We start from the raw sequence: 25189 nt of genomic DNA, 5'->3' as shown, positions 1-25189 counted from the left end.
GAAAATTTAAATTTTCGTAATCTTTTGTGGATAACAATTTTAATTGCTATATTTAACTCTAAAAATCATCAATTTACCTCCACAAGGATTAAATAACACTTAAAAATTCTTATAATTATGTAATCTGGAATCTCACTTTCATTTTCATTAAGCTTCAATAACTTAGAGATGTTCATGAAGTTATGAAATTGGAGCTAAAATTTCGTAATTCTACAAATTGTTCGTAACAGAAGGCAGGTCTGTAATCATACACATAGACAAACTACTCCCAATTTTACAACCATTATTAATTGTAAAATCAAAATATATTTTGCATCATGCAGGGTCCATAAAAAAATAAAGAAAAAGTTACCACCTTGATACAAAATTTACAACCTAGGAAAATAAAATATTTCAGATGGACATTTTTCTTTGCAATAAATTGTTAAATTATCATATATCAAAGTTTCAAGTTTCTTTTAAAACTGATTTCCAATACCATTAATGTTGTTTATTCAATGCTATTGTGTGTGTTCAGTAGCAGCATTTGTTGTAGTCGTCGTCATTGTCATCATCTTAGTAGTAGTAGTAGTAGTAGTAGTAGTAGTAGTAGTAGTAGTAGTAGTAGTAGTAGTAGTAGTAGTAGTATAATTGTTTCAAAATTTTGCATAAGTAGGTATTAAAAGTTCAAAGATATATTCCTAAAAAAATCAATCTATAAATATTCATTTGAATATTATAAACTTAGGCGACATTAAAATATTCCACGTATTTGTGTTCAGTTTTTATATGTTCCCAGGACATCTTCTTTGTTGACAAGGAACTCAGGGGTGCTTTTTCCACATTGAAAATGGGTCTTCTGGTTTCTTTGAGGGTAATCTGTTGCTACACAATAATTCAGCTATCTGTCCCTTCAGGTTAACATCCTGGCAGAAACCAGCTACAATGAACAACTTATAGTTTATTGCCTGTTTACTACAATGGGTTTTGATTAGCCTTAATTATTATAGTGATCAACAAATGATCAATGAATAAAGAGTCTGGTACAGAAATGTAGCATGAATAGTTTTCAAATACGTCCAATGTTTTTGTGGACGAAGCTGGTAGTATGCAAGACCTGCCAACCCTTCATATTCCAAAAGTGGAATCAGAATTTGAGACAAAACAATAGGAATCTTTTAACAATGGATAATTCTGTATCAAAATTATCACCAACTTTGCCACCAAACACATAAAGACAGAATTTAGGCACAGTTGTCAAAACTACATATCACATGTATTAGGTAATGGAATGGGGAAGGGGGGGGGGGGAAGGAGTGCAATTAATTTTCCCTCCCTTTTGGGAATCATTTTTAAAAAATTCAGCCTTTCATCAAGGACAAAGCCTTAGATTTGGTTTGGATCTTAGAGACACAATTGGCGTGTCTATATTTGTTGTGAAATACCTGTTGAAATTTGGTTCTGATCTGTGGATTTTCTCACTGGCCTCGTATGCTTCATTCTGGCAACGGCCGCTGTGGATTGGACCATGTGGAGGAGAGAGACAACACAAAGCAAGCTGTTAGTTACGACATTGGTCTATAGAGATGCTTTAGGGAGAAATCACTACTCAAGTAAGTCAAGTCAAAGGTCTCCATAATACATAATGTGAGTTTGTGTTTTGTTGATGGAAAGATGTAGATCTATTTACATGTGTGTGTGTGTGTGAGTGTGTGTGTGTGCGTGTGTGTGTATGTGTGTGAGTGTGACTATGTGTATGCCTGATGCTTCTAAAGGTATGCCTGTTTAAGGAGAGAAGGGGGAAATACTCTGTTATAATTTTCTGAAATCATGTAAGAGTCAAAAAGCCAAGTCATTCATTTCACTCTAAGAACACACCAAGCAGCTAAACAATTTAAAAACTGGTAATACCAAAATACTTTTAATTCACAATTGAAAAAAAAATTCAACTGCTGTTTTTTCATGCCAAAAAAAAATTTTAACATTCAAATCTTACCTAAAACGAAATTTGGATCCTCTTGAGAAAAGAGAGCCACCAGATCGAACCTTTTGGGTAGTCGTCGATGAAGACAGTCTGTAAAAAGGAAATTACAAGAGGAGAAAATGAACCTGTGTTCCAATAACCAACATTCTTTTCAATTTCTTTCTAGATGCAAAGAATATGTGATCTTTGTACAATTATAATGCCAGCGTATTATACCCTATATAAAAATATAAATAAATAAAAGAAGAAAACAACGCATATATTTAGCAAATCATCATTGAAAGCTCATTAAATGATGTAAATAAGATTTCTGATCCAAATGAGACCTAGACTTACGTGAAGAAGAGCTGTTGTTCGACTGCTGATCTCCAGAGGTATTTAGCTGCAGATGATGTGGAACATTTAAATCCAACTGCAAGTGGTTTCTGAAACAAAACAAAAAACCCTTAGTGACATATTTTCGTTAATCCTTTTTTAAAGAAACTTCATAAAGTTTTAAATTTCCAAACGAACATCAATGTCTTAAATTGTCCTTAAATTCCTGAAAATAAATGCTCTTTTCAAATTCACATCTTATCCCACCCAAATGACTCAGGTGTGATTGAGTGCCTTGCACCGAGCTGAGGAATCAGCATAAGACAAATGCTTTAGAAAGGCACAAGTTACATGCACCATGAATGAGATACCTGGTTTCTTCACCCTGCTTAATAGATTAATAAATCTTATATGTGCGGCAATGCAGTCTTGTGGTATGACACTCCCTTGAGGATCGGAAGGTCCTGGATTCAAGCCTCGCTCTGCGCATAGTTGAGTTGTAAAAGGCTCTCTACTCACATTCTCTCACCTTACTCAGGTGTAAAATGAGTACCTGTCAATAACAGCGTTTTCTCTGTCGGAAAAAAATTGTAATATCAGGCATCATGTCTCAATCTGCATGTTAAGTTTTGTTTGGTCAGGGACTCCTTGTAACGCACTTTGAGCATATTTAGTGGATATTGCGCTATATAAAAGCTCAAGAATTTTTATTTTGTTTTTTAATGTTAACTTTTGAGTATGAGAACATGAACTAAAAAAAAAAGCGTGCTCATAATTTCATTATCACTTATTTTGATCATGTTCTTCAAAATCACATGACAAAAGAAAAATGGCACTCTTCAAATAATAATTAATCTCAAACCTAGATGAGTCATTATTTGATATGAATAGAATTGGGGAATAAGAATTGAGGACAAAATATACAATACATAATTCATTATGATATACTTTATGGTACAGCAACAAGTTTGTCCAAACAGTCTATGATGAAACAAAGACAGAAATGTAAACAGTTTTGCCACAAATAGAAATTATTACTTAGGGACTAAATAGTGACTGGTACCCAAATATGCGAGAGAAAAAAGGAGAAGCCATGCAGTAAAAGAGAAAATATTTGTTTTTCTGACGTTGATGCTGCTCTTGTTCTTGCTGTTGTTATTGTTGTTGTTGTTGTGGTTGTTGTTGCTAGTAAAGGTGTTGGTCGTTGATGGTGATGATGTTTAAAGCAAGAGATAAATATAAAAACAGATAACGAACAAAAAACAAACCTCATACTCATTTCCACAACTTGTCAGAATCATAAATTTTCTTATGGTAAGCTTATATCTTAAAGCCCAACCCCTCCCCTACCCTTGTGACCAACAGACTACCACAATCCCGATGGGCAGGAATAGTCATGTGTTCTAACAACACATACTAAGTGTTATCATGATTTTTTAAACAATTTTCTCAATCAAGATCACCTCTCTTGTACTTACATGGCTCTGTCAGCTGCCCTCATTACATATACATTTTGTGAATTTCTTATTTAAAAGTTAATATAGTCCAATTTTCAAATGTCACTTTCCAACCAGAAAGTAAGACAAGGTATAATTAAATGTTATCAATTCCTCTATAGCTACTAAAGACACAATGACCACAATCGCCACATAAATCACTCATTTAAGATAAAAGCAAAACTGAACAAAATAAAACAAATTTGAAAACAGTACAGTCAAAGATCATTAAAAAGAAATACAAATGTAATAATCACACAGTATGGTAACGGTATAAACACTAGACAGACAGAGCATTGATGTTTTCCAGAAAAAATAAAATACAACTTCATATTTTCGCCTGCCATGAGAAGAGTGTATGTAAATAAAATTCCCTGATATCATTAGAATGAAACAAAGTCGTTTCATTATTTACTTTGCATTATCATACATGAATCTTTAATTTAAATATAATTGCCATAATCAGTGCCGAAAACAGAAATAAATTCAATAGCATAAATATAAAAACTAAAAGCAAAGTATAAAATATTTATACCTCTCTTCACTCTTCAAAAATAAGACGGCCACTTATATCAGACATACAATACATACATGGTGCAACACTACTAAAAATTCGTCAACAAAAATCTATCTTTTGCCAAAATGAAAACGCCACTTTCTGATGGTTACTTCAAACCAAGAGCATTGTCAATGGAGCACAAGAAATCAGTGCTCTTCATCTGGATCTGTATTCCATTGGAAAACATCAAATGTTTTTCATTTTCTAAGTGATCAGTCTTATGTTTAGAATTAAAATTGCAAGATTCAATTCTAAATCACCAGTTTTTCCAGGTGGATTATCAATAATGAATATGTGAAGTATTTGTATATACTTTTATACATTTATCTATTTTCAACTAGTTGTTCAGCATGGTTCCATATATTATAGTAGTGAGAACCAATAAAATCATTTGGCCTTTAAAGGATTGACCATTGAACTAAGTTTCTTCTGTTATGCAAACCAATGTAACAATCCTGATCTACAATTTTACTCAAGCTTCCCTTCCTGAACGTACTGTTTCAATATCTCACAAAAATGAACACAGTTCATCACATCTCTCAATAAGGGTTGGTGTAATTCATTAAATAAAAGATCAACAAACAATTGACTAGTCGTCGTATTCGCAGAGTATTCATCATTTTACTGATACAGATGCATCCTATTTTTGATGTTCCAGTCCAGCACGAAAATGCTCTTGGAAGGAGTTTATTCATAGGGACAGTGCTCTTAGAGTTAACTCAAACATGAAAATAAAACGTTTTGCATCAACATTAATATCAAGCTCCAAAGCAGATCATGCACAAAAGTCTTTTAGCTGGAATAATTAGAATCATACTATAGCAAAGGTTCATTCTCTCTCTATGAGCATATAAGAAACAATTATTACAAATGGCAAGAGGACGCTATTGAAGACACTTAATACATATATGCCATGCCCGTTTCTCTTACCACAGTTAAATTGAATTCCTAAGAATTGAGGTGGAGGAAAAGGAAACAAATACAAAGTAGATAGGAAAGTGTGGCACAGATTATATCATGAAACAATAGGATTGATTTGCATCAGAAATATCACGAAAGAGTCACGAATGGGGTTTCAAACATGAAACCTGCATTTTCCATAATGAGAGACAGCTAAAGCAAATCAATTGAAAAGTGTCCATAATATTCCAAAAGACATCGGAAATGTCATCATTATCAAATAGGTTAGCTATAATTATGATAACCTGTTGGGGTTTTTTTCTATCTTTTTTCTTTCTTTTGTTGAAAAACGAAGCAAGGAATGGACGATGCCCATGACCCAAAGCTTGGAAATACTGAATCAATTGCAAAAACAAAAAGGACAATTTTATAAATCCCTCATTGAAAAATCTATAGTTGTGTTCGTTTCTGAGTAATGGGGTTAAGAGTGAAGACCTATTTATTTTAATAAATTACTTATTGAAAAACTGCCCAATCTTACTTTTAATAAGTTGGTTAAAGTAATCAGAACAGTTAATATTCAAATGTAAGAAATAGTTCATCCACTCCACTTTAAAATTAGTACTGGTGATGGTAAACGAAACATTGGCCATTGTTTCAAAGTGTACTGTTATATTCCCAAACCACACAGAGAGTCAATTTTACCCTGGTTAGTATATAAAAAATCATTGTCAGATCAACAACAACCAATCGCATTGCAATCAGTTGAATTATAACCAATCCTAACTGTAGAAATCAGATGGGTATGTTAGAAAATATTTGATTTTCAACTTTCCATTCCAAAAGGGATTATATGTAGTAATAAAAAGTCCTTTATTTATAACATGTGTGAAAGAGAAGGGGAGAAACTGTCTTTTTGTAATATTGTGCTTCTTTCTCTCACCTTTTTAGCAGGTTTATTTTCCTGTTAAAGTAATAACAAATGTCAATACAGTTTTATTACAATGGTGCACAAAATGAAGACATGATCAACTAAATTTAGCCAAGATTTATTATTGTCAATTAATTGTGCAAGTCCTACAGTCCATTAACCCGTTAACAGTGAGATTGAATTTTTTACTCGAATACCTTAATGAGAATATGTCAGAGAATAGTAAAATCGAATGTCTCTTGTAAAAAATGATGCACTTGACCTTAATTTTCTATGATACAATTTAACAAAAATGATTTTGAAACCTAAACATTAATGCTAAGTATTAACCATATCAAATAGATATAATATTATGATTAAAGAGTTAAATTGTAGTAACGTTTAAGTTGAAAAGCTTTTTACAAAAAGGATACACATGATAAAATGATGACAATCAAAAAAACTCTTCAATATCATGACAAATTTGCTTTTAAATGTGAGCAATAGTGTTTTGATAAAAATGAATTGCAATTATGACTGTATATAATGTAAAATTGAGTGTCTTTCATCAAATAACAAACATTTTGTCACTCAAACAATTCCCTAGCACACAACATAATAAGTATGACTGGTCATATAACGTAATAGTGTTGTGTATGTTCGACAGTATAGCACAAGCATCGTTATCAATGGTAGTAAATCACATTTCAATTGTTTTTATTATTTAGCTGAAAGGGTTTTGAGTCCAAACAAAATTTATATTTGTAAATTGTTTCATTTGAAGCTCGCACTGATCAAGGCGTCGTGCAGCCATTCATTAATTCATGCTTGAAAAAGAACTACAGAATATCAGTGCTGAGTCGTAAGATCACAGAAATACTTACATTTTCATGATAGAGAAACATTCATAGTTGAGTCCATCTGCATTACTATTATCATATTAATATTAATAACTATTTTATAGCATCAACAGGACCAAAAAGCCACTGTGATGAACATGATGCAATGTAGAGCTTCAAATATCATTCGCCATTTCAATCCAATCGGATACAATTCAAAGAAAGATGAAATACAGTTAAATTTAAATTCATACCTCAGCATTGCTGTGATGAACAATGAACATTTTCCCTTCATAAGCAAGTCTTCTGATTTGGCTCCTTAAAAAGATGATACAGAATATCATGTTGATAAATTAAACTGTAGGATCTATCAATATGTTTAGGACCTAAAAGGTTGGTCCGAAAGAATAGTACAATATTACCAAAAAAAAAAAAAAAAATAGAGGAAAAAATGAAAGAGAAAAATCCAAGCCCTGAAGGACTGGAGAGACAACATTAGATACAAAACACTAAAACATTGTTATTAATTCAAACCATCTTAGCATACAAACTTTTCCTCGTACAAATTACACACACCATAGCAACATTTCAAAAAGGAAAAAAAAAAAAAAAAAGAAAGAAAGATATGACAAATAAACCTCAAATGACCATTCAAACGACCTTTCTTAAGACTTCTCTCAATAACTCCTTTGACTTAGAGTTTTTCCTCTTAATTCGCCATCTTTAAATTGACCTTCCAAAAATGTGACAATAACCACTCATTTGCTGAACAAAAATACACTCAAATCCCCTCAAATCGGAGTACTCTTTTCTTCTCCTGATTACCACTACTTGCAGATCACCCCATCAATCACCTTGTGACCTGCCATGTCAATTTGAAGACTAAATGCAATCAGACAGACCCATTGAAAACGTTTACCTTGTAACAAAAACCTTGTGATCAAAAGGCTTGGTAATGCATAAATCAGTTCAGTGTAACCACTTATAAGCAGCGACTGGAACATAATTCAGATATGACTATGGTGTGAAAGACTCTCATACACTTTAAATACAAGGAAAGAAATTGTTAAAATTATGTTTGAATCATGATAATTGAGGTGATTTAATGCAGATATACCTCAATTCAATTAATCCTCCTCATCCTCCACCTACTCCTCCTCCTCTTTTTCATCTTATTCTCCTTCTCCCCTTTTGTAGCTGACACCATCATCTTAATGACGAGTGCTGCAGTTTGTTAATTGCTCTTGCCATTGTTCTAGACTACTTTGTGCTAGTGCTAATACTATTTCATCTGGCAAAGGGTTCTAATTTTTTGTGATTGGGAAGAAAAATATGTGGTTTTGTTTTGTTTTTTTTTGTTTTTAAGGGTTTTACGGCGCTTGCAACACATTTAGGTCATATCAGCGCCAGTAAAAAGGAAGAAAATGGATAGTAAAAAGTTCTAGAATTACAATTAAAGCACCCAAGAAAAGGTAAGACAAAGGGGAACTGGGAACAAATAGGGATCAGATGTAGATTCCAAGAGCATACCACCAATGTACTTAGTTTGAGATCACCTATAAGTCTCATCCGGACACAAGCACAAAATCCAACAGAGAGGAATACACTCAAATGCTTACATTATACACTAAAAATAACAAATATAATAATACATAACAGAGAGATGATTTACAAGGAAAAAAATATCATCTCCCAAAACAATAACTATGCATTTGACTGTTTCCCTCCCAGCCAGAACTCCGACCAGGGCCAGGAAAAAAACTAAGTAATCTCATTCCAAGACAAAGACAGAAAGCATGTTGGAAAACAGATATAAGGGGATAGAAGACACAGTGTGTACCTCCCTGCCCGCTATGTGGCTATTTCTTGTTCTTGTTCACTCCAAATCAGTGATGTGAAAATGACCTTCAGATATTAACTTGTATGTAGAAAAAGAATAAAGGATATGAAACAATGAGAAAAGCACACATAAAGGAAACAACAACTGACCAATTGAAGAGTTGAGTTCGTCGACTGCCTCGGAAAGTCATGATTCCCTGATAGGTCACACCCAAGTAGAGCAAATCTCCTTTCTGATCCTGGAAATAGAAAACAGAAAGTCAAAGATCTCAAAAGTCCTAAGCAAAACTGTATCAAACTCAAATATTTGAGTATCATATTTGGAGCATTGCTCAATCATCATCATTCAATCATTCTTGAGGAGTGGCTAAGTGAATTGGCTTTATACTTTTACCCTCGGATTTCTGGGTTCGAGTCCTACTACCAGTATCAGCACTTTCATTTTTTTTTTGCCTTCGGCAAAAATTATTGTACAAATTTCATGAAGGTTTTAAATTTTCATTATAAACATCCTTTAGCATGTGCTGCTTTTAATTCAGCATACAGTATTCAAGTTAATCTGATACACTTCAATTCTGAAGTCGTAATAGAAAATGGGATAAAACTTTCAAAAATATGTATATTATGGGGGGAAAAAATCTGGAAAATGTAATATTCCAATGACAATATACTATTCCATGCACAATTTCAAACATAGTCACTACTAACTCAAACGCTATACATAGATCATAGTTGAAATTTTGTCACAAGATTAGCTTTGATATGATATAGTTATACAGTCCAAATCATATTTATAGGGCCACTCATGTAAATAAGTAGAATACCCATTAAAGTATTTAAGAAATGTTCTTTTACCCTTTTAAGTAAGGATTTTTCTTAAATTGTTTACAATATCAAATGCTGAAATAATGCATTCTTGAGTGGAATGATGACTACAGTTTTGCCAAAGAGGAAGGTTGGTATACAACCTAACAACCACCATAATGGTAGCTTTCAATAAAATTCACTTCAGTCATATTTAATGGTTTCAGAGCTAAGTAAAAACAACCAAATAATATTTTAGTGACAAAAGATGTGAGTCGTTAAGTGCAACAATCCTTCCAATCAATAATAGTATCTACATGAAAAATGCTATCTGTATCTGTATGGTAGGCGCTGAAGAAACCAATGGTCTGATTGTATTTCAGCGGCATCCTCATTGGGCTATGTAAATGAATAATACTAAGCAATTGCCAAAAGTGACTGGTCGACTTCTTTACCTTGACTTGATGTGGGTCCACACCATAGGTATCCAGGCTACAAGCTCTCTTCAGGAAGTTGGTTTCAGCATCAGATGGTACCTCGCCTCTGCATAAATACATAACATACAAATAAAATAAAATATTAATATATCAAAGGTTGAAAAAAAAAAAAAAAAACTTTTCAATTTTCAAATTTCAAATACATCTCTTTTGTGTCCAACAATTATTCAGTTTTAGCAGTAAACTAAAGACATTAAGATACCTGTTACTAGTTTACTATTATGGCATCAGCCTTAATAAGCATGTATTTTAACAAGCTGCCATAAAAAGTTCGTCACTTGTTGCTAATGAACATATTACAAGGTCAAGGGTCAGTCCCACAGATGTTGGAAATTTGATATGATCAGCAAGTGACGTGATGCCTGGCATATGCCATGAGTGCAAGTAGGTCAGACCAGAAAAGATACGTTTCTAAAAAAATTCAAAAAGCATGCGACTTATTTTGAAATGTGACCAACTGCCTCAAAATAGTAGAAGAAAAGGAAATCGATCTCAAAAAGCAATAAATCAGTTAGCACCGATGTTCAGCTTTTTCTGTCTCACGCCTGACTTAACCCTTTACAGGCAAGATGTTCAAGTTTGAATTTCAATGAGGCTAAAGTCGCTGTAATCCTCTCTTTGTTAAAATATTTAGGTCTATGGTAATGTTCAGAGAAATTATTATTTGATCAGCTAGAGAAAATTTGAACCATGTCAAAAATTGGTCAAATGGTAAAATTAAAGCTTTTAATGACCATGTGCCAAAACCAATATTGTCATCATGATAAAGAGAACAGCATATTTTTTTCTGACACGTTGGGGATTGAACTGTATTGGGAATGGGTGGTGAAGAGAAAATAAAGTTAAAATAAATTTAGTGCATTCTCTATCTATATATGACTCCTTTTATTTAAAAAAATGTTTATATATGAAAAACTGATTTCAAAGGGAGACAAATTAGTTATAAAAATGATTCCGATACACTTCTGGCCTATATTTTAATGTTAACATGTTTTTCAAAGAACAGCATATGCTATCTTTTAAAATTTCATAACATTCAAATAATTCCAAGATCAAATTCTTACGCCAATGCCTTGTGTGCTTCCAAGATCCGCTCTTCATGTTTGACAGTCTGCTTGGGAAGCATTTTGAACTCTGATATGTAGCCAGGTTGGTGATCTTGTGGGTCATAGTCTCCAACTTCAGCTGTTTGTATGTAAAGGAAATGTAAACAGTAATATTATCTAATATTCACAAAATGTCATTTTACAACGTCGAAAAAAGTCTGACCTCCATTTTAATGTTAACAAAAAGCACCCATTCCAGTTTCTTAGATACCATATAGTACATGATTGGATAAATATAGATATACCGTCATGTCAAAACTTAGCTATATGCAACTATTTAATTATATCAATAAAGACCTAAGTCTGTCAAGTTTTTTACAAATGTCAGATAAGAATCTAAGTAAATTGCAGGTTGAATCGATATAAACAAATTCATTTGTAAAAAAAAATAATCTTTGTGAAAATCCTTCTCTCAGCCCTATGATGGCTTTTGTTAAAAAGTAAAATATGAAAAAGAAAAAAAGGTCACACTTGCTGTTTGCAGCATAAAGAGTGAAATGGTAAGTGGAGGATTTTGATGAAAACAAAGTTGTTTGCTAAATGTGGCTTTTCCCATTCTACAATTTCTATCATTCGTCATTTACAAATCTAACAACAGCGTGGGCTAACTTTTAGATTCATTAACACCACAAAATGTTTCTTACACTGTATGATATAAGCAGCAAGCTGAATGGCTTCTTCGTGAGAACACAGAAGGCGACCATGATGAAGGTCTCGTCTCAGCTGGAGAAACAGGTAATACCTGAAATGGAACATTTTCATGTCATCAAATTGCTTTCCTTCTGAATATGAAGATAAATAAATGATAGCTATTACTGAATAGCATTATGTTTGGCAATCAGTAATTCAGTATATAATAAAATGAATTTATATTGTGCCTAGTTCCAATCATAGTTGCTCAATGGCGCTTTACATCAACACATTATATATCACATACAAATATAAAACTGACAAGTTAAAAACCACATTGATATAATGACAAAATATATAATATAATACATATAAGGAGAAAAGTTCAGTTTTTAACCGCTTTTTAAAAGTAAGTGGATTTTCACTATTTTTTGTGAGGTCCACAATCGGGAAGCAATGTGGTCAAAGGATTTCGCATGCAACACTGAAAATTTTGGGGGTTCCCTTAGCAGATTTAAATTGGCTTCATAAAGGTGGATAAGTTCTTGAAGAAGTATTTTAAATTAAATTTTAAACTTTACAGGTAGCCATTGTAGGACCTCCAAAATGGGGGTAATATGCTTGCGCTTTTAGATAACGTTACCAATCGAGCTTCTTCGTTTTGTATCTTTCGGAGTCGATTAATGACATTACTAACCATAGAGCAAGCTATTGCAATAATCAAGGCTACTAAAAATCATAGACACATGAAGGTTAGTAGTATTAATATCAAGAAGCCTTCTGATACCACCAATAGTTCTAAGAAAAAAATTGCAGGATCTAATGACATTACTGACATAGGCAGACGTGTTTAATTTGCTCCTAAGTTTTTTACAGGCTCCTTAGTGATGGGAATAAAACAATCAGATAGATTCATGTTAAGCCTGGAAAGGTTCACGTGGCCACGTCTTGCGATTTGCAACACCTCTGTTTTGTTTTCAGTTAACCTGAGTTTATTGCAACACATCCAGACACTAATGTCAGAGATGCAATTTTCTATATCCACTATAACATTGAAATAATAGTATTAATGGGAAACAGTAGCTGGGTGTCGTCTGCATAAAAATGGAACTCAATAAAATATTAGGAGATGATGACACCTAATGATCTGATATAGAGGGAGAATATAGAGGGTCCCAGAACTGTTCCCTGTGGGACACCATTAGAGATCAGACAAGAAGAAGAGAAGTCATGTCGATTTACAGATACTGATTGATTCCTGTCAGAGAGGTAAGAAGAATTATATACTCATTCATTTAATCATAAACCAATTTGAATCAACTTTATGTCTCAAAGAGATTGAGCTGCTAAAATCCAAGTTCTGCTTCATATTTAATTAATTTTTTCAAAACCAATCAAGCACAACATACCTTGTGATTTCCTCGTGCAATTTCATGGGTTCTTCTGGGTAGAACTTGACACGGAAACATAAAACCATTTTACTGAGACCTGGTAGTAAAGAAAAAATGAAAAGGACAAAATATATTAATGATTTGCTAAGAGTTTAAATCAATGCAAGGAATTCAGAAAATTAATATGTGCCATGGTTGATAATTGAAGGCATAAGCATACTGTGAGTTTTAATGTTTATCATTTTACATAAAAATTTAAAAAACTGGAGTGACTAAAACAATCAAATTGTAACTATTCTTCTAAGTAAATAAATTCATGAATTTAAAACAATAAATAAATATTGGATAAAATAAACAAGCCTTATCAATATATCTTTGCAACTAAGTAAGGACAATAAATGGTGAATTTTCCTGATAATAATTTATTTACGACAATAATGATTCAGTTTTATAATTTCATGACACAAGTTATGCTGTGCTAAAATAATCATTAAAGGCAAAACTACACGGTCACAATGTGACCATATTTCATATGATTAACATGGCTGAGTTGGTTCAAACAAAGAGGTTATGTAATTGGTAGCAAAAATAATTGCATATTTAATATCACTTAATATAATAATTTTACACCAAGGTTTAATACACAGACCAAAATCAAAAGGTCACTGATATTATGACATGGAGATGGATGGAGGGGGAAGGGCATAAAAATAGATTCAAATGCATTGAAGCGAAACGACCATGTTTGGATTCAGGTCAGAGGGCTCGGTGAGATCCAAAATATTTTATGTTTTATTACTGTTGAATTTTTATCCATAATTTGCTCTCACAAAGGGGGGGTGGGTGTAACTAGATGCTTGATATTATCATACTCCACCAAACTGAGTCATTGGAAACGTTATCGAGTGGAGATTCAGTGTAGTGGTAATGTGTGAGTGGCATCCTTAGGTACTTGAGAGTGGGAGAGAGAGAAAGATGGAGAGAGAAGGGGAGGGGAGGAGGGTTAAACTAAATCTTCGATTCCGGCGCTGCAATAAAACAAGACAAAAAGTGGATTGCAAGATGCAATGCTCACAGGAAAACAAAACAAAAATAATTTTTTTTAGAAATAAATAAAAAAAAAAAAAATAATAAAGAATTTAAAACAAACCCAACAAAAAAAAAATCCCATAAAAAAAAAAAAATTAAAAAATAAAAAATCGATTATTGCACGCTTAAAATTTTTTTTTTTTTTAATGAATGAATGAACGACGACGACAACTATAAATTGTATGGTTATCTCCCACGCGCCTTATATGAGTGTACAAGAAAAATGTACAATGATCAGTTTGAGGACTCCAACCAGAAAGATTTTACTGAACGAAAAACATTTATATTCAAACATTTAACCTATCTATCATTCTCCTGATAATAACAATAATAATAGTTTTGGCTTCAGTGTTGGGGGCAATCTACAGTCTAATCGACTAATTAAATGAACCAATCCAATTCAAAAAGACACTACATTCCATCGGCGAGGTCAGGCTGAACCAGTCACTCTGACGCCCCCCCCCCCTTCCCCCCCCCTCAAATACATTTCCCTCGATCCCTTGCCCCTAAATCATCGAACCATAAAAACCATCAACATCAAAGACCAGCCAACCAATTGTGGACGGTATGACCACAGTACGTTATAAACGTAGACTTGTGTGTCATTGGGATACATATAATATTATCAAGGCGACTGAGAGAACGACTAAGACGGCCCAGTCCAGAAAAAGATGAGTTCATTTTATTGGGAACTATTTAAAATCCGACGAATTCATTAAAGACTAGACAACTTTGTAACTACATGTATATGCAATTTAGCTCAAAGCTTACTTGAGTTGGCAATAATATTCATAAATGTATGATAAATAATAGAACTAGAAATTACAATTTCAACACAACAAAATCAAATCGAATCTAATTTGCATAAATCGATTGTAACCGGCGTGATTCTGTATATATATATATATATATATATATATATATATATATATATATATATATATATATATATATATATCAAAGAAAGCAAATGTTTACTATCATCATCATCATCACAACCACCAACTGACCAGTGTCGATCCCGAGTGCAGTCGAAACTTTTCCTAATGCCCCATCATCCCCTTCCATCAAGCAGTGATTGGGTAGTTATATCTCTTAGATCTGGCTGAAAGTATTGTTATTGCAAATCAGCAATTGCTATTAATTATCCGTTTCACGCACAGAAACTGGGATTTAGCTACTTTCGAGAGCAAACAATCTATCCATTGGTCTGAATACAACCCAGCCTGATTGCTACGAGACTATACAATAAGAACAATCAGCCTTACACAGCTGTAGTCGTAAGAAACGAAAGGGGAAAAAAAAGTTTTACCCCACGTCTTGACTTGACTGATTGGTGTTATCGATAAATAGATGTATGGCAGACGTAAATAGGTGATTACAACTGATTACATCGATATGCCGCCATCTACGGCCGCGATGGCGGTGAGATTATGCTGATATAACATGAAAAGAAAATGAATCACGATGAAGTTTATCTCTTTATCCTAGGTAAAAAGAAATCGGTAACAAGTATTTGGTACCCTTGGGTTAGGAGTCCTTTTTTTTAAAAACTCACTAAGCTTTAAAAAAAAAACTTTAGATGAGACAGTGAGTTGTCAGTATACTAATATTACATGCTCTCTCTCTCTCTCTCTCTCTCTCTCTCTCTCTCTCTCTCTCTCTCTCTCTCTCTCTCTCTCTCTCTCTCTCTTTTTCTCTCTCTGTCCCCTTAATTCTCTCTCTCAAACACACACACACACACACACACACACACACACACACACACACACATGTGAACACAGCATAAAGCTACTTCGTAACATCATTAATATTTTTAAAGCTCATGGACGGGGACGATAAGTCGACAGCTCGAAAATAGATAATCCTAACGCCAGCTAGATAGAGGACCTTGAATCGAAAGCCATGTCACGAATCGAAAGCCATGTATATCACTAGTCATGCATGAAGGATATTGACCAAGCTGGGAAAACAACACCAATCCTTGACTTGGGGAGGAAACAGTACCACCAGTCCACGGACGACGGAATTCACATTCCATTGATGACAGTGTTGGTACTAATAATAGTAATAATAGGATACATTTCCATTCATGCATAATATATATATCTATCATTTCTCGTGTCCAAATAGTATAGCATAATTCCAATACACTTGTATGTATGAATGGGTATTTGAATAATAAGTATGCAGCATAGCAACAAATAACTTAAGAGAGCCAATATAAAAGCCCTTATGAGGCGACATATTCTGCATTACATAATATTATAAACAAATAACAATTAATGCTGAATGCTGAAAACTTATATAGCGCTATAACTCCGAGACACCAGACTCTAAGCGCCAACAATGGGAGAAATTATTTAACGAGAAGAGCACAAAGCATGACGAAAAAAGAAAACAACGAATAATGCGCTATATAAAATTGCAAATTTATTGGAAAATATTCCAAATTGTTTTTTAAAGTTTATTTATATATATTTTTTTTTAATAGACATTTAAAATTTTGCTTTATAGTAAATTAATGTTCGTCTGCAACAGAACGTTAGTCAGGGCTCAACCCCACAATCTTGAGAAAAACAGAGATCTAAAAGACTATTGAATATTTAGTTAAGCGATATAATGCTACTCTGCCGTACTCTGGAAAACCCCATATTTTAAAATTTGGCCAGAAAACTCGTCCTTTAAATACCGATCGATTTAATCATTTAAATCGGTCGATATTTGAAGGACGAGATTTCTGGCCATATTTTAAAATATGTTTATTTTTCCAGAGTACGGCAGCATTGGTTAAGCCATTCCTAGTGCATTGTTCTTCTTACTTTGGTTCATTGATAAAATAGGTGATAATAGACAAATAAGAATAATGTATACCGGGAGCCAATGCTACAAGAAGTCAAGATAGGTACCGATAACATGGATGAATCTATTATTGTAGACTGCATCAAACCAGACTTAGAATTTACAGAAAGGAAAAGGTCGTGTGCAACAAAAGACCTTTAGACTACATAAGAACAGGTAATTGCAGCTACGTGTTGTTTGTTTAGTTTGTATATTTGTATTTTTTTAAACGGAGGGGGGGGATGTCTTTATCACTTTTCCCACTTGTTTTATTATTCTTTTCCGTTTTTATTCCTGTGGTAATTAATTCCGACGTGACAGCGACCATCTTAGTCATACAGAGCTTTTACTTCCCCCCCCCCCACCCAACACCATCATCATGATCATTATCATCATCATCATCATCATCATCACCCTCCCTCCTCCACCACAACCATGGTTGCCAGCAGGAAGAAGTGCTGAAACCTGAAACTAAAATCTCGACACTTTGCCAAACCTGAAAATGCTCCTACTGAAAATGCGGCCTAAACTTTACTCTTATTTCATCGCCGTTTTTATACCATTATTAAATCATTACACAGCAAACATATTGAAACAATGGGGAAATTAATTTGTTTTTAAAACCAACGTATAACACTGAAACCGGAGGTATTTGACTTCGAGATATCGCGAAACCGGAATTCCGGCATGAACCTGAAAACTGGCACCCATGCCACCATCACCACTATCATCATCCTCGTTACCATCCATATTATCATCATATCAAAGTATTTCAGCCCAAATAACATTGCAATGCCTGCGATCCCAGCAACACCAGATAAGTATCCCCTTTACATATTGGGAGCCACTGAGTATACAGTATATACGAGCAACATTTCCTATCTCGTGTTATTCCTACAACAAACAACAACAAAAATTAATTAATAAAAACACGCCGTGCTCCATCAAATTCGGAACTATGCATGGTTTGTTCATTTTCAATCCTATTTTAAATGAATGTTGTCAAAGTGATATCTAGATCTATATTACATCGGGTTTTTGTTTTTTTTAATAAAGCGACATAAACTGTCTTGGTAAAAAAAAATAAAAAAAATTGGGGGACACAGCGACCAGTGGATCCGCCAGGACAACATGACAGCCAGTCAGGCATTAGAGCGTTATTAACCAGTTAACTGTCGTACTCTGGAAAAACTCGTATTTAAAAATTTGGCCAGAAATCTTGATCTTCAAATATCGATCTTGGCAAAGATTCTAAAACCACGAACCTCGCGATGTCTTCAAGGAATCCCAGGTCTGAGAGTTCTTGCGAAACGGAGGGTCATTCAAATCGATCAATATTTGAGGACGAGTTTTCTGGCCAATTTATTTTAAATACGAATTTTTTTTCTAGAGTACGGCAGTTAACTGGTTCAAAGTATCGATTTTAAGCCTTGTGCCACTACAGAAATGCACACGTTGATTCTAGACGTCGCGGGACTGGGAGGGGGAGAGGTGCGTGCTTTGAGACAGCAGCTATTGATAACACAAGGCGATAATTGCATCAAAATCTGGACACATTCCTCTTCTTGGCGATATCATCGACATTGTCTCAAACTGTGTCACGCAACACGCTGAAAAAGAACGTCTAACTCTTGTATATCAATCTCTCTTCCCTCATCTCCCCCCTGTACCTTCGATTTCTTGGGAGGATATATATATATATATATATATATATATATATATATATATATATATAATATATATATTATATATATATATATATAATATATATATATATATATATATATATATATATATATGTGTGTGTGTGAGTGTGTGTGTGTGTGTGTGTGTGTGTGTGTGTGTGTGTGTGTGAATGAGCGTATTTACGGGCAGGATTATTTCCTCAAATTTATTATAAATCTAAAATGAGCATAACATAAAGTTACCTCTTTTATAATTAAAATCTCGAAACAATCAATGCGACGATCAGTGATAATTATTTTGTGATGACCTTTTTACAGAATCGCACCCCCCCCCCCCCCCACCACCACCTTTTCTCTCTCTCTCTCTCTCTCTCTCTCTCTCTCTCTCTCTCTCTCTCTCTCTCTCTCTCTCTCTCTCTCTCTCTCTCTCTCTCTCTCTCTCTCTCTAGCTCTCTCCGGCAATCGCAAACTTACATACAACACACACACATACACACACAGACATAGTCAATATTGATGTAGGAATCATTCGAAATCGTTTGTTTCCTCTCCACTCCAATGACAGCTGGTTATGTAACAACGTGTTAGATTATCATGTCCTTATTAATATATATTACAATCGAGCGATGGCTTCGTTATCCCCTTCTAAAATTATATTAAATGTGCCCGAATTATTTTGCATGCAAGACAAGCTTTTCAAAACGTGAATAATTAAAAGTAAAAAAAAAAAATAATTGGAAATAGTATGAAGTTTTGGAAAATATCTATAATTGATTTCTTTTTTTTTTTTGTTTTGTTTTATTTTATTTTTTAATTTTAAAAGCCGTAACTTTTGTTGCTGTTTTTTTTTTTCTTTCTTCCCAGACCATAAATCTGTACTCTTGATTCGATGGGTCAATATTGCTCGAGACAACAATTCAAATCACAAAAATGCGATCCTTCACAGATTACACAAGTAGAATTAGAAAGAGCAACTAATTAACTTATAGAGACTGGCCTATCCCGATACTATAAGGAATCAAGGACATAAAAATTAGGAATTTCGACCAAAAATTAGGAATCCACTTAGCCTACATTGGTTTGTTCTTTTCTAATGAATGTTTGGGTTTTTTTTTTGGTTTTGTTTTTTGTTTGTTGTTTTTTTTTTTTTTTTTTTTTTTGTTTTTTTTTTTTGGGGGGGGGGTTGTTGTTTTTTGTTGTTTGTTATTTTTTTGTTGTTGTGTTTTTTGTATTTGGGTTGTTTTGTTTTGTTTTTTTTTTTGGGGGGGGGGTTGGATGAGGGTTTAAATCCGTGCCAGTAGCATCCCTTTTCTGATACACTCAAAAAAAAAAAAAGGAACGCTTAATGCGGTGAACAAAGTCCCAGGTTTGACATTTTTTTGCCAAGATGAGGGTCATTTATATCGATCGATAATTGAAGGACGAGTTTTCTGGAAAAATTTTAAAATATGGGTTTTTCCAGAGTACGGCAGTCTAATCAATAGGCTATATTCTTCCAAATACAAATGCCACACAAACTAAACTTCACCATAATTTACACTAGACAAACTCCCTCTCATTTCCGTCTAATTTGACTGTGACACCTGGAATGACGAGTTTAAGTACACAAAGATGTGACAGTATGACAATGACTAAAATCAATATAACCATTAATATTCCTACAACCACCACTGAATACTATCAACCTAACACAGCTGATTATCTGAGATTTGAAAATCTGTAATATACAACGGTGACCGCGTTTCTTTGTATTTTGATTTGTTATGGGTTCTTTTTGTTTCGTTTTTTATTATTTTTAGGGGAGGGGGTCATTCTATTTTTGAAAGGGGGGGGGGGCATAGAGAACAAATTCACTAAAGCAGGTCAAAACCAAGTATTTTTTCTACGTAGGGGCAGATGTTTTGTTTTGTGTTTTGTTTTATGTTTGTATTTCGTTCGTTTCTTTTTGTCTATCTATCATTTTTAATATGCTGTTTCGGTGTATAGCTGTATCTATTTATGTTATTGCTATTTTAAAATCTCATTAAAATACTTCCATTTGTATTAAGATTAACCTTACAATTCAGGATCAATGCCCGTTTGACAAAGTTTTGGATCCAAAAATAAATTTTATTTACTAAAAATAATCTCTGTGCTGAAATCCAAGGACAAAAATATAACCCAAGCAATCTCATTGATTAACATATGCTCAGATTCACAATGAGGTGCAAAAACAAAAACAACAAAAAACAAAAATAAAAAAAAAATTATATGTTTAAAAACTTCAAAATGATCATTTAATAACCATGATGATGATGATGATTATGATATGATCATCTTCGTCATCCACATCATCATTTTTATTATTACTATTATCATTATTATTATTATTATTATTATTATTATTATTATTATTATTATTATTATTATTATTATTATTATTGTTATTATTACTATTATCATCATCATCATCATAACAACCTTATAGAGCGCAAAACCAAAACAATCTTTTGTTTGTTTGTTTGTTTGTTGCTTTAGGTCTCTTCCAACACAATTGAGGTTATATGAGAGACCGCTGAAACAAAAAAACAAGCAATCTAACAAAAATAGTACAAATGTAAATCAAAATCATAACCTAAAGATATCATAAACTAAATTATAAATAACCAAGAACAAACAGGCAGAAGATTTACAGGAAAAAAATATCCCCTGTCAAAAATACAATCACAAACCAAAGAAGCAGGATAGGCTAGTAAAGAGAAGAAGAAACGACATCACTATCGGATCGTACACCCATGCGAACATCATAGGTATATGATTCAAGGGTGATGCTCCCATCCAACCACCTGCCTTGCAACATTTAGGTCATATTATCAGCATTTAGGTCATATTATCAGCGCCAGTAAAAGGGAAGAACATGGGATAATAAAAGCACCCAAGAAAAGGGAAGACAAAGGGGGATTAGTTCAAATAGGGAACAGCAGATGTAAATTCCAAGAGCACACTATCAATGTACTTAGTTTGAGATCACCTAAACGTCTCATCCAGACACCAGCACAAGATCCCACGAAGAAGAATACACTCATATGTTTACAAATCATATGTTAAAGATAAAAAAAATGACAGTTCAGAACAGAGAGATGATGTACAAGGGGAAAAAAATAGAATATCCCGAAACTATAACTATACATTCGACTGTTTCCCTCCCAGCCAAGAACCCCAGCCAGGATGAGGACAAGACGAAGTAATCTCATTCTAAGACAAAGACAGAAAGGAAATGGAAAACAGATATAGGGGCATAGAAGTCACAGCAATGACTTGCCTGTCCACTGAGGGAGGTCAGGAACCCCACCTAATGCAGTAATATAATAATTAAAATAGACGAGTGTCTGTTCGTAATCGCCTATATTTATCGCCAAGTGTACTATAGATACTATGAGCTTGGCTAAGAAACTAACAACAGTGCCATCTGGAAAGAGAACCGACCAACACACAAAACTATGTGTAAAATTGACATTTATAGTCTGGTTAAAGCAGTTTAGTGAGAATTACTCATAAACGTGGATGGCAAGGGTGATGCTCCCATCCAAACACCCGCCAATCTTTTGTTTTCCAAAGTTGAAAATACTTATATATGGACACTTATTGCAACACCGGTATAAATTATATAAATATCATTATCAATAATGCCCTTATCACATTATGTAATGTGAATTGCGCAATTTCGTTACGACAAATTACAAATTAGCTCGGGCCTGGCTAATTAATCAATCCATTAATTGTTGGAGGATTAATAATAAATACAATTACACGCAGGCAAACGCTTAAATCAGACGTAAACGATGGAAATAGAACGAGAAAGAAAAACAAAACAAAAAAAACCCCAGAAATTTGTTTGTGAAAGATCACTAAAAAGACATTGAATCGGAAAGGTGAGAAGACGAGGAGAGGGAGAGGGAGAGAGAGGGGGAGAGAGAGAGAGAGAGAGAGAGAGAGAGAGTGTGTGTGTGTGTCAGAGAGAGAGATAAATAGATAGATAGATAGATAGATAGAGAGAGAGAGAGAGAGAGAGAGAGAGAGAGGGAGAGAGAGAGAGAGAGAGAGAGAGAGAGAGAGAGAGAGAAAACTGATAACAATTTTGACGTTACAGAAAATGGATTTAATCGATGTCAAAAGCCTATGATTAAGTGTTGTTTTGCAATTCTAATTAATGGATGGAATAAATCTAAAACAAAAATCAAATATTAAACTGGAAATATGATATCCACTAGGGTGTATCGATAAAAACGGAAACATCATCACCATCATCATCATCATCATCATCATCATCATCACCACCACCATCATCATCGTCTTTAATTAATAAACATACGGGATGTCCCCCACTCCAGGACACACACATACAAAAATGTACTTGAAGGTGGGTAAGGTGAAGCATACCTCAACAACCAGCAAACCGTTTCGCAATAAATGACTCCGTTGTAATGCTATAATGACCACACGCATGGTAGGACACCAATTATTTTCCGCGTCCCCCGCCAGGCTGAAAGTCTATACAACCAGAAAATAGTGTCACAGTGTTACGTCACTTGAAATCCCCAAACCAATCGATGAGGTAAGACTGTCCGCAGGAGGATTTGGGGGGGGGGGGGTCATCAATAATTTGTCAAGTGCAAAACTCAGCACTATTTTGTCATTGTATTTTTTTTGTATTTTTTATTTTGATTGTTTGTGTAATCATAACGGTAAGACAAAGTTGTTTGGTTTTTTTTTTTTCTAATCTTATATCAGATTTAACATTTTGCAAATTTAGTCTTGTTTTCTTCATGGCGGGATACAATAAATTAATATCCATCATTATCATCTCTATCTGCAAGTTCGCACAACAAAAATTACAAACTCTCAAAGTCTCAGAGTAAGTAATTCCCGACAGATCAACTAGTATTTGAACTAGCCACCCAGTCCCAGATGGACCGGAAAGAATATATCAACTGGAATTGGATTTGAATCAAGCTCACATGGTCGCTGCAAGCTCATTAGAATTAACACGCGACGGGGGTGCTCTTCCCCTTGGCCTATCGCCTACACTTACTAAGCTGAACACTTATAGTCCACTTGGATCGATATTACACACGGATTACTACTCACAGTGAGCGGAGCGGATTAAACGGGACGTGACTAGTAGTAGTTATAGTGTATGTCATTATACTAAACCAGCAACTTTACATGTCTGAATCTGTTAGTAATAGGAATGAGGCGCAAGCACCCCTCCCCCTTCCACCCCCCCCCCCCTCCCCACCATAGAGAATACAGGACTCCTAGTCTGTGCTCCCCACCCTCACCGCGTTTTCTTTTATTTATGACACAAACGTTTACTCACAGTTTTAAAATTAACTTTAAAATAATACTTAGAGTTGGGGACTGGTAATGTTTAAAAAAGATATTCCTTATATAGATATATAATATATATTTGAACACATTACGCAAGAATCTAATCACGAGCCTTAAACTTATAAGCCAAATTGTTCCGATCTCGTTTTTGTAGTGAAAATATTCAATCAAAATAAAACATTTTAATGTTAAACTATAGTGAAAAAAAAAAAAAGACCTCAAGGATTTGGCTAATAGACTTGTGAATTTGTTGTAAATATTAAGTAGTCTAGGTTGGGAGCGACTTAGCATTTCATAAAAAGAAGTAGAAAAAGCAGGTATTGACATTGGTGTTGTAATAATAATAATACGTATATTATATGAAATTCGCAATGAGGAGATTCAAATCAGTGCTGTACAGTTCATGGTGAGCCGAAGACAACGTAACGACACATATCTAAGCATCTGAGGCATCCAACATATTGTTTATCTAAATTTTTATTTTCAACACAGTCCGACAAAATGTAGCCTCGGTCAAGAAGAAGAAGAAGAAGAAGAAGAAGAAGAAGAAGAAGAAGAAGAAGAAGAAGAAGAAGAAGAAGAAGAAGAAGAAGAAGAAGAAGAAGAAGAAGAAGAAGAAGAAGAAGAAGAAGAAGAAGAAGAAGAAGAAGAAGAAAGAAGTAGTAAGGGGAGGACGACGATGACGGGATTGAGGAGGACGAGGAGTGGGGCGATATTGATGATGATGAGGAGGAGGAGGAGGAGGAGGAGGACCCAATCCATTTCCATATCTTCCAGCATTCTAAAGCCCAACAACAACTCGATCGTAATTTATTAGTCGGACCATGGAGGACGCTTTGCTCAGGACCCAACACAGAACGTTGTTCTATCGTGCCCAGTGTACCCCAAGGTGCTGTAACTTGAGGACAAAGATGACGTTACTAGGGTCCAGACTGACATGCGAATATGGGTCGAG

The 25189-nt window shown here is 34.2% G+C and overlaps 1 protein-coding gene across 6 annotated transcripts in view; it reads right to left on the bottom strand.

Annotated features, from left to right (window-relative positions):
• Positions 1 to 25189, bottom strand: part of LOC144966340 (FERM domain-containing protein 5-like) — a 67534-nt gene that overhangs the window by 11753 nt on the left and 30592 nt on the right. For 4 of the 6 annotated variants that reach the window (XM_078902659.1, XM_078902661.1, XM_078902663.1 and 1 more), the window contains exons 4-13: positions 13268 to 13346; positions 11873 to 11970; positions 11187 to 11307; positions 10081 to 10168; positions 8972 to 9060; positions 7237 to 7300; positions 6177 to 6197; positions 2300 to 2388; positions 1976 to 2053; positions 1425 to 1493 (exon numbers count right to left, since the gene is read on the bottom strand). In XM_078902659.1, the coding sequence (XP_078758785.1) occupies positions 1425 to 1493; positions 1976 to 2053; positions 2300 to 2388; positions 6177 to 6197; positions 7237 to 7300; positions 8972 to 9060; positions 10081 to 10168; positions 11187 to 11307; positions 11873 to 11970; positions 13268 to 13346 (796 nt within the window). The remainder of the gene's footprint in view (positions 1 to 1424; positions 1494 to 1975; positions 2054 to 2299; positions 2389 to 6176; positions 6198 to 7236; positions 7301 to 8971; positions 9061 to 10080; positions 10169 to 11186; positions 11308 to 11872; positions 11971 to 13267; positions 13347 to 25189) is intronic. The other 2 variants (XM_078902660.1, XM_078902665.1) reach the window with 1 other exon arrangement.

The sequence above is a fragment of the Berghia stephanieae genome, chromosome 2, assembly GCF_034508935.2.
Source record: "Berghia stephanieae isolate SIO BIC M18660-M18661 chromosome 2, UCSD_Bste_1.3, whole genome shotgun sequence".
Classification (NCBI taxonomy): Eukaryota; Metazoa; Mollusca; class Gastropoda; order Nudibranchia; family Aeolidiidae; genus Berghia; species Berghia stephanieae.
Note: the sequence above shows the minus strand (reverse complement) of the source record. Positions and strands in the feature narration are given on the sequence as shown.